This window comes from Fringilla coelebs, assembly GCF_963513975.1.
Source record: "Fringilla coelebs genome assembly, chromosome: 7".
Lineage (NCBI taxonomy): Eukaryota > Metazoa > Chordata > Aves > Passeriformes > Fringillidae > Fringilla > Fringilla coelebs.
Window position 1 is genome coordinate 19121196 of NC_140035.1, and position 10808 is coordinate 19132003.

Below are 10808 nucleotides of genomic sequence, written 5' to 3' on the forward strand. Positions count from 1 at the left end.
TGTGATGGACAGAGGCTGGGAGCTTGTGTGGAGGGAAGTTAGTCTCAGCTCTGCTAGTGTGGATGGAGGGTTCTTGTTTCCCTAAGCTGTACTGGGGTTTTTGATGATCCATTCTGCTGCAGCTAGTCCTGCCCCTGGACAGATTTTAAACTGTCTACTCTTGTCAGCCAGTAACCTTCTTTAGTGGCTTAAGTGGGTTTCACAGAACAGGATACCAATTTGTGTTCTATGTCCAGCTTTTCCAGCCCTGAGTCTGCCAAACCAATGATGATTCTTGTAGAGGGATTTCTTAAATGCAGGGTTGTGTGCTACACTGTATTAGAAGTTGAGTATTGTGGTTTTTTTAAGAGCAACATGACCTCCTTGTAATGTTACTGCTGTAGTTCACTGATCAGATGAAAAGGTAATGTACTCTTTTGAGCTACTGGCTGGCAACATATATTTACATTCCTAAATTAATTCTCTTTCACAGATATGTGAAGAACACCATAGTGGGTGGGGTTTTTTCTACTTTTTAAACACTTCAAAGCATTAAGGCACTCTCCCTAGAAAATACTGTGCAGGTTATTTCTCAATTTTTCAGAACAACCAAGTAAAGTCCCTGTACAACTGCCATATTTCTTGCATATTTACAACAACTTTTTGCAACCTCCCCTCACAAAAAAAGTCCTGAAATCCAAAGATGAAATGTGATCCTTCCTTAATTAAACTTGCGTCAGCTTTCTCACATTAATCTAACTAGCAATTTTATGTCCTATTTCTGAGCCTATTATGAAGATAACCTCACCTTTCAATTCACAGTAATGGTAATTATAATTACTGTTGGTCTCCTAAGGTATCTTTGAAAGAGTTGCTTCCTACCAGAAAGGCTTGCTATTTCATAGTTACTTTTGTTTAGTCCCTTGCTTAGGCTTGATTTAAACTTAATTCATCCAAAGCATTTAGGTGTTCCTGGTTCTCAGTTTTATATGTGGTTTCTCATGGAAATATCTCCCAAGTGAGATCACTGCCCATAGCTGTTACTTTATGGGACAGTCTAATGGTATTTCAGTTCCAGAAAAGGAACTGAAATATGATTAGACTGTCCCATGATAATTTGCATGTGAATAGTCTAGCTCACTTACAGGTCTAACATTTGGTCCTTCAGCAATGTTGAGGAAGTGATGACCCAAGTTGTGGCACCACCTGGACTGGGTGGATGTAAATAACAGCCAGGACTGCTGTCCAGGCTAGAAGCAGCCTTTTCACATTACTTTTTAAAATAACTGTTCCACTTGAATACCAATCTCCTACTAACTGAATCTCATTTTTTCCTAAGGCTTTTTGTTAGGGAGCATGCAAACCACTGAGATTGTGTATAGTTAAGCTGTGATGGTCTGCACTACTCTTGCAACTTGTCCAAGCATCCAGCACAAACACAGCTGTTTTTCATAGAAGAACTCCTCTGTATGATTTGACAGGTAACTATTATAGACTGCTAACTGTATCATCTGGGAGAAGAATGGGTTGCTAACAGCAAAGGGAAACAGCAGGAGCAGTTGGGAACAGTAAACCATTTTTCTCGTGTAAATTGCATTCACATTGATTGTGGATTTCATATTTTTATTTAATGGGATGCCATTAGCACAGCATTTAGTAAAGGTGATCCCTAGTGTACTACAGTCCCAAGCAGACTGTCAGAATTGTGGACTAACCTTAGAGAGGGCTGGAGCCTAAAATGATGGGTAATTGCTGCAGAGTTATAGTTGACAGCATTGAGAATTTCATGCCAGAAGAGGATTTTCCTCTTTCCTTTAGAAACATGAGTTTATCAGATGGCTTGCTTATCTACCTTTGCAATAAGTGTAGGAAAATACAGGCCAGTAAGTCATGCTGATACAATACTAAAAAAATTAAAATTACCAATTTGCTGCATTGTCTTTTCAGTATGAGGTTGTGTCATACAGTGAATTAAACAAGCAAAACTGTCTCATTAGCTTTGCATGGGAAGTATTAATCGTTTGCCTATGAGGTAAGCATTTACATTAATGTATTGTGCTGTAACTTAGCTAGTAAACCACCCATGAGGTCACCTATCCCTTTGGCCTATTCCTCACTTAGCCAAAAGGTTAATGTATGCAGTCTTCTCTTAAAAGCCTGGATTCCTATGTTACCTATGTTGCAATTGTCATCAGTATGAAGTGTAGCATGCTTCTAAATCAAAACAGTGATACATAGCTGGTGTTCTAACAGACCTGTTTCTCTGCCCAGCCAGTTATTCCAGCTGAAGCTGTGGTGTAGAAGATAATGGATAATGAAGAATTGAGCCCATGATCCAGTAGCTAGTGCAAGTCAGTCAATGAGCATGTTTCCACACAGTTATCCATCAGTCACAAAACAGGTGAGTCAGTAGCAATTTGCATTGTTCAACATGCTGTGACTGAAGAGGAGGAACATCACACTGAAGCTAATTTTATCTTATTTCAATTAATCATTTCAGTGCATAACTATTTATATACATCCATAAAAACATCATATGAAAAACCACCACAAGCTTGCATGACTAAACACTATTTTTAGCTTCTGTCAGTCTCTCCAAAAACTTTTAAATGTGTTGCTCAATTAGTCCAAATTTGAAGATTGTGTGGCAGTTATCCCTGTCCTTATAATGTACTTAAAGTCAGCAGTAAAGAAGCACATCTATTGTGTACACTTTCCTAGCTTTAACCCACTTTTGGAGCACCCGGCTCTCTTTTAGTAGAAGTAAGATCTCTGTCTGATTTGCTCTGGCAAATATAAGTAGGCCCATTATTCTAGCTCCAAAAGGAATTGTAAAGGTTTTATTACACACAATAAGTATTCCAAACTTCTTGCTTTAGGCTTATGCACAGGACATTTACAACCAGGCACATTATATTCTCTAGCAAATAATTTGTAAGAATGTATATTCCAATAAAGTAGTTGTCACATATTTTATGTTCTGTGCATAGCAATCTTGACAAATTCATTTTGTCACCAACTATTTATACCTGGGATTAGCAAGAAAAGAAAATGGCTCTAAGTTCGAACATCTGTCTTCATTACTAAAGGCATTTCAGTTTCTTTCTCCTGTGAACATGATCAAATCACATACGTTTCAGAGGGTGTCTGAGCAATCTGTATACCCTTAATGATGAAACAGCTCCATTTGAAATAATGGAAATGAGGAGGCTGTGTTCTGCCTATCTTTTTGCTTTCATACTACAGCTGTGAACTATTTGGTTGAACATGCTGAAGTTTCCTTTCAGAGCAGCTCAGAGGTGCTCGGCACAGACAGGTGAAGTAGGGCAAGGGTATGCTTCAAAATGAATAGTCATTCTGGATATGAGGGCAATGCCATTAGTGAGAAGCTGGAAGGGAAGGGCTTCTGTACAAGGAAGAGCGGCCAACAGCAGCCATAATGCCTTGGAGAGATGACACAAGTGGGAAGTGCACTGCTGGCTCAATACATTTTTTTAAAGTCCTGGCTAGTGTACTGACGTCCATAAAAATGCCTACCTCTTAGTGGTAGAAGCAATTAGTTAAAAGAAATAAGGAAGCAAATCCACTAATGAACAACGAGACCCCTGAAGTCAGGCTCCCATCCCTCATCTCTTTGGACCATTGCCAGTTACAGAATTCTCAGACAGGACATAGGGTTTGTCCTGAGAGAAGACACAAAGCAGAAACTGAGGATTTGTTTTATTTGAGATGTCATTATAGTAATGCTTAGTAATTCTCTGCTGTTATTCTGTTCCAAAATTGCAGTGTAATCAGTTGGCACCTCTACCTTTCTTACTGTTCTTTGTGTATAACTGGCTGCAACACAAAAAATCAATAGGGCACACCAAGGAAAATGATGCACTACTTAGAAAACAGTAAATTATGCCCTATAGGGAAGAAGAAATGGAAGATTATCTCTTTTACTTTTTTTTTGAAGTTGTACTCCTAGAAATTGAGGGTGTAGTCTGTGGTGCATCCATCAAGCTATAGTTTAAACTAATTTAAAATATAGTTCACATGTGACTGGGAAATATTCCGAACTGTACTAAGAATATCTGATCAGATCAGATCAGATCACCAGATTTAAACATGCCTAAATGACTAGGTCATACATATCAGTTTTTGATTCACTAGAACTTCTAGGACTGAACTAAGTCAAGACTTTATATGAACTATAGGATATTATTAAACGAAGCATTTTCTTTCTTGTTGCAACAGTCCTTTTAAATATTCTGTAAAAACACAAACAGTTTACAGGATAGAAAAAGAATATTTTCAATCAAAGCTGAGCATTGTAGTAGTAATAGTCTTCTTGATAAGATGCAAAACACACACATGATTAATCTGTCACCACTATATTTCATATTTTAATACATTATACTTCAGGCTTTTCCATGTCAAAAGATTTCCAATGACAAAGTTTAACAGACCAGAAGAAAAACAACCATGCATGAACAGAAATGCTAACACTGTAGAGTATACAAGTTAGGGTGAAAATCAAGACAATGACCTATGACACAAGTAACTGAAGTAAGTGCTAAGCTTCAGCACACTTTTTTTTTAAATAGGTTTCAGGCCTATTTCAACTACACAGAAACTTGAAAGAGACATCAATGCTTTTGGAAAAGATACACAAACTACAAAAGCTACTTTATTTTGATTATCTCCCTGGGGCAGCTAAATACAAACCATTGCATCATCAATGCATGTAATGGATCAAAACTTACATGTCCAGAGACATTCAGTTAAGGCAGTAGTTGGTGATACTAATGTCTGAAGAATGATCCAAAATGTGTCCAGATAACAGTAGTTGAAAATACTGCTTTCATTATCTTTATTTAGAAATTAGGAGTCAGACATGGATAAATACACCATTTCAACAACAGGAAGGGAGTAAGAGTGCTCTACATACAGAAAGAGAGGTACAAACCAGTTTCATGCAGACTGTTTATATGATAAAGCAGTGAAAGCTTTTCTGATGTTGGCAATAAATGCAGAAAAATTGTTAGTTTCTCTCAGTTTAAGCTGTAACTCTGCAATACAGTCCAGAGGAGGAGTACAGGAAGTCACTAGAATGACACAAATTTGCAAAAGATTAGACTAATATTAAAAGAATGAATCCATACCAGTGTTTCCCTGCACCTACAAAATACTAGTGTAGTTTGTTATCTTTTTATGTTTTCACTTCCTCCTGTATTATTTTTGAGAAGCCTAATTTTCTTTCAGCAAAGAGAAAGCCTCAAAGAACTTAACAGGTTTTTTGATTTACTGACCTCCCACTCAGTGCTGTGCTCCTGCCTGAGTTGTTACAGCAATTCCAAGGAATCCACATCCTGCTCAAAAACTGAAACATATTCCTAAACCATTTTGTTGCTCTGCAGGCAAGCAGATTGTAGACTGATGTAGCCCAGCATATGACAGACTTTTAACTTCAACAGTTTAAATCTGAATTAGTAAAACCAGAAATATGTTCAGTTCATACCTAGAGGCATGGCAGAGCCCCAGTAGCATCTGTCTAGAAGCTATCCAGCACTCAAATTCCATAAATGAAGTAAGATCCATATAGCCAAACCAGCCTGAGATCCAAAAGGCTGTGCCCTTATAAAAGGGGAATGCTGGATTTCAAGTTTTATTCTTTCACCTATGTCACCCTTTTTCTGCCTCTAGGCTTCTGAAACAAGTTGAAATATGCCTGTCAGCATAGACAGGCAGAAACTGTAGCAGAAACAAACTACAAATGAAGCATCCTCATCTCTATATATGGGCCTTCTCTTGCTTTGCTTGATACAAAGTAAACAGCATCTCCACAAATGGAGGGCAGTGAATATAAGCAGTGGTATTTTCATGTAAGTTAACAAGACAAACATAATTAAAGAAATAATATCACCACTGCAAAATTTTTCATTTGGAAATTGGAAGATAAAAGATTACAATTAAACAGCACTTTACTCCTCTCCTTTTTTCAAATAGAGGTGTCAGATTCAGTCCTCTAATTTAAGTACTCAAAATTCACATACCTTCATAGTCCCCTTGTTCATTTATGGAAAGGGTACACACGTATGGCTTATCAGGATCTTTGTGGTCAATGTGTCTGAATATAAACTGTAATTGCTCATCTAAAATAAATACAAACAGAAGTAATTAACACCATTAACCTCTGCTGCAGAGTCACAATGATGATTAAAAATCACAATACAAAATTAAGTTTCAATTAATATTCCTAGAATACTGGCAAATCAAGCAACCCTGGCCTCTTTGCAAGACAAATGCATTTTAACATATTTTGCCATTTGAGGGAAAAATGTAGTAGCTGGGCTAATCCAACTGATCAAGTGTGTAAGCTATGTGCTCTTCACTGCACAGTCCAACATGAACCACATTCTATCAGTGCACACAGAAACCACAGAAGCTACAGAAACCTACCTGGAATTCTACGCATCTCCAGGGCAAGATGCTCTTTAAACAATGCTTTAATCTTGCTCACTTGTTCCACTTTCTCCTTGGCAGCTTTATTTTTGGAAGATTTTACTAGAATTTAAAAGTCCATGTAAGTATCAAAGGCAAAACAAGCACATAAAAAACCATCTAGAACAGCAGAAAAGCCACAAAGAGCAAGTGTTAAAAACAACCCCTCCTTCAATTAAGAAAATTTATTTATTAGCCTTTTCTTACTTACTTTCCATTTTCTTCATTAACTCTTTTTTAAGCTCTTGGATGCTGTCAGTCAAGTTCTTCTGCTGCTCTTGTTCTTGATTTAGCTTTGATTTTATTTCTGTCAACTGCTCTTCCTTTTCTGCTATGTATTTGCTCTGTTGGAGAACCTCTGAAAGGAGGCAAGAAAATATGAACATATACAGTTGATTAAGTAAGTCCCTGCTATTTAAAACTTTAGTTTGAAATTATTTATATTAATAAAACACAGTGGAATGCATGCTATCATAGCTGCAGAGAGAAGTCAGCTTAACTATACCAAGAGCATCAAATGGAAACTTAAAGTGAATGTTATTCCTAAGAGAAGCTACAAAGTATGGAGCTGCTCTGATACTCTAAGGAGATGAAATTTGTTTCTGGTGCCAGCACTATATACATCTTCAAAGCATGAAGATGGTGGCTCCTGCCCATAGGTAATGACAGAAAGCCAAGAATGGAAACACTGACTGATATGAGAGTTGCAATCATTTTACCTGATATTCTGAAGTTTACAAAATTCAGCCAAGTTAATCCTAGACTGATGAGCTGACAGTATTCTCTTACTAATATGGAAAAGACATAACTTCACAATAATTAGCTTTACTAAGCAATTTAATTTACTTTTCATACTGCAGTCAAAAAATTCTGACACTATTGTTTGAAATTCTTATGCTCTATGCAAAAACTTATATTTTTGCCTCATCAAGGAAGTTTTTCAACAAATTGCTTTTGACTTGAAATTTACATTGTAAATTTATATTGTAATCAACCCATTATGTTTGGGTTTAATCCTGTCTTCATTCTGATGTTATTACTTACCTTTTAAAATGTGAAGTTAAACATACTATTCAGCTATATGAAGTTAATTTTATAAAGGTTGGACACAATAAATAACTGTACCGTTGTTATACTCGTGAATTTTGTCAATCAACACGTCCTCTTCTTTCAGCTTCTTGGACCATTTCTCTGTAAGAGAAAGTTACTTCTGTTATCTGAAAAAGTTTAATGGCAACTTGCAAAAAGGAGAGTTAACAGGAGCATAGAGCCTCTGTACCTGAAAGAGCTTCTAAAGTCTCCTTGCACAAATCTCTCAACGCTGAAGTCTGATTGTTCTGTTCAGTGCCATAACTGATTTTAAACTGGATCCAAAACTCTTTCATATCTCTTTCAAAGAGCGCAACTTCATCTTCCGCCGGCGCATTACCCATAGCGCTGCACCAGCCCTGCGAACAGCCGCAGCGTCAGGGCACGGGGGCAATGGCAGCAGGGGTAACCCACAGCAAAACGCCCGGGGCTGGTTTTACCGCCCCGCCTTCTTGTTCAAACCTCTTCGCGCGAGTTCTTTTTGTTGTCACTATCGGCTCAGTGGGAGCCGCGTTTCCCTCGCAACTCTCCCAGCGCTCGGCTCCCGCGCCAGAGGAGGTTCTCCCGCCGCCCCCTCACCGCCCGCCGGCCCCGACCCCAGCCCGCACCCACCGCGTCCGAGCCGCGCCGCTTCCCGCCGCCAACGGCCGCTCCCGCCCGCCCCGCAGCAAGCGCGCCGCTGATTGGCTGAGCCCCGCCCCGGGCCGTTGCTGCGGTAACGAGCGCGAGGCGTGGCCGGCGTGAGGGGCGCGGCCGCCATGATGGGGCGGGCCGGGCGGGGCGGTGCCGTGAGGGAGCGGCCGCCGGGAGTGCCGCCCCTGCCCCTCGGGATTGCTCGTTGGGGTGCGGTGTCGGAGTCTGCTGCCTGCAGGGCCGGTGGGGGGAGCCGCTGGTGCGGTGCTGAGCGAACAGCGCGGCTCATTGACGCTCCTCTGAAGCCACAGCTTGTTCCCAATGTCTGGTTTACTCATGGAACACGCTTGCGGTAACCGATCTTAAATTTTGTGAGTTTCCCAATAGCCTTTTAATTCGCCCGGCTTGAATTCTCTCAAAAATGCGCATAAAGCTCGTTCTGACAGGAGAATGACCTGCAGGGGTAATTGCAGTCCTTTTTGGTGCGAGCAAAGCCACCACGCAGTATCCCTGCCTGTACGCAGTAAAACATTTGCCATAAACGTCTGTCAAAGTGAGTTTGCTCTTTTATGACAGTGTGACTGGTTCTTCTCCAGTTGTTTATATTCCCTTTTAGCTCTTGATAAGCGCTAGTTTGTGATCCAACGTAACAGCCTGCAGTTCATTATGAAAGCTACTTTTAAAATAATTTTGTTACCATAGCTAATGAATTACTCCTAAACTTTTAGTTTATGCAAGTGCTATTTAGATAATCCCATAATATTGTATATTTAGCATTTTGAGGATTGATGTCTAAAAGTACTAATTACTATTTTCCAACCATTAGTTCCATTACTCGTGTACAAACTTCTTTTATAAACACGTTTAGCCCACTGAATTCCTTTCTTGTTTAACTTGGAGATACTGTTCTCCAGATTTCACCATTTCCTCAGCATTGTTCCTAATGCTAATAGCCCCCTGTTTCGTACCTGCCTCACACTTAAATGTACTGAAGTTGGGCTGGTCCAAGGATGATTACCTAGCCACGTATGACTTTGGGCACTATGGACCTATACTTTATGGCTTTTTTTATTAAGGAACATTTTTTGTCTACCCAGGTGCATGCTGTTAATATAAAGTTTCAGTGTTGCTCCTGACATTATTAGCCTATATTATTTGAGCTCATAACTTTCTGAATACACAATTTTCCCAGGCCCTGGAGTTTTGTAAATACAAGGTAAACTAATCTAAACAAGTCCTGTTTTCTAATCCATAATCTTTTGGTGGGTTCTACAACTGGATAACACAGATAATGGGTTCACCCCGCAGTAGCTGGCACTAGCTCCAAAATGTTAGGTATCTTTTTTTAATCAGTGAAGTTTTTCTAGACTCATTAATCCTATTGCTTTGTTTTACCCTTTCACCCACCAAAGACTAAATGCCTGTGACATTTACTGGCAGAATCCATACCTTAATTGATCTCTTTTCTGATTAATTTAGAGGTTTTGAGAGACATGAACTGTACCATAACCTATCTTCAACCTTTCCCACTACTGTCCACCATCAGTTTACCAAGTGTGTGTTTCAGGGAAGCACAGTGATTTTGGCAAGTCCTAATTTTCAGTTCAAACTGATGGTTTTTGCCAGCTACAAACAGGAATGCGGCCTCATGGCCCAAACTAGTGCAGGTCAGATTCTTCTTCAGTCCTCTTCTGGGTCTGATTCAAGAGGCACCATAGACAGAAGTGCTGGCAGCCAACACACCATAACTCTAGCCCAGACAATTGTTCTGAATTATTGTTTTCTAAATGTTTGTCCTAGCAAGCCATGCAGTAGTCATGGATGGAAAAAAGTTTCAACAATGATTTACCCTAGTTTTAACACCATGAGCTTGACTGGAGAACATTAATTATGCTATTTCTGCATTTTCCAGCTCTCATGGGTGTCCTTTTTAGCCCAGGCTGCTTGGTTCAACTTAAGGTTCCAAGGGGCACAGCAGCAGCCGCAGGGTGTCAAACTGAAGGGCAGAATATTGCCAACAAAAATCTGCTGCTTCATTTTATTGGTAACAGAAAGTCCATCCTGAGCAGTTTAGTGCTGGGTAAGAGGCAGCTGAAAAGTCTAGCTCAGGGTTGAAGAGCTACTGCAGCTTATGACAACATTCTAAAGGAGCACAGAATTGACAAGCTGGTAGTAATAAACTGACTCAGCTACTTGTGGCAGGTTTCTGACTCCCTGGGCTATGGTTGGCATAGGGCTAGTTTTAAGAATTAGAGCAGGCTAGTTTCAGGGATTAGAGAATGACAGTAAGACAGGAATCTTATTGGAAAGGGAATTGGAAAAATGCGTTGGAGACTGTTGTCCTAATGGGTTCAGTTCCATTTCTGCCTGCAGTTCATGGAAGTTGAAAGAATTTTATCCTCTCTAGGTTGCTTCTAATTTCTAAAAGGTAGTTCTTCATACTTAAAGTAAGTAAAATTCCTTAGATGTGATTTTTTCATAGGCATGCCAGAATTGTATTCCATGCACTGTTTATATAATTTATACTGTTGCACTTATAAACAGAATGAAATATAATTACATTACTAATTTACATTACTAATGTAAACAAATATTAAGATCTGGCAGGTCTGGTTATTGTT

General features: G+C 39.4%; 1 protein-coding gene across 1 annotated transcript; it reads right to left on the minus strand.

Moving 5' to 3' along the window:
- Positions 1-4435: 4435 nt before the first annotated feature.
- On the minus strand, positions 4436-8196 carry SPC25 (SPC25 component of NDC80 kinetochore complex). The gene is made up of 7 exons (XM_084209214.1): positions 8167-8196; positions 7745-7913; positions 7591-7656; positions 6677-6823; positions 6424-6528; positions 6018-6116; positions 4436-5069 (listed from the first exon to the last, which is right to left on the minus strand). Exons 2-7 carry the CDS (start codon positions 7896-7898, stop codon positions 4936-4938), a joined length of 705 nt encoding a protein of 234 aa, XP_084065340.1. The 5' UTR covers positions 7899-7913; positions 8167-8196; the 3' UTR covers positions 4436-4935.
- Positions 8197-10808: the final 2612 nt, after the last annotated feature.

Bases quoted from the DNA above. Each gene is read 5' to 3' on its own strand.
- SPC25 (XM_084209214.1), bottom strand. From the start codon at position 7,898: ATGGGTAATGCGCCGGCGGAAGATGAAGTTGCGCTCTTTGAAAGAGAT. The intron at 6,117-6,423 runs GTAGGTTTCTGT...TATTTATTTTAG, and splicing joins GGAGATGCGTAGAATTCCAG to ATGAGCAATTACAGTTTATA. The intron at 5,070-6,017 runs GTATGTGAATTT...GTGTCATTCTAG, and splicing joins TGAACAAGGGGACTATGAAG to TGACTTCCTGTACTCCTCCT.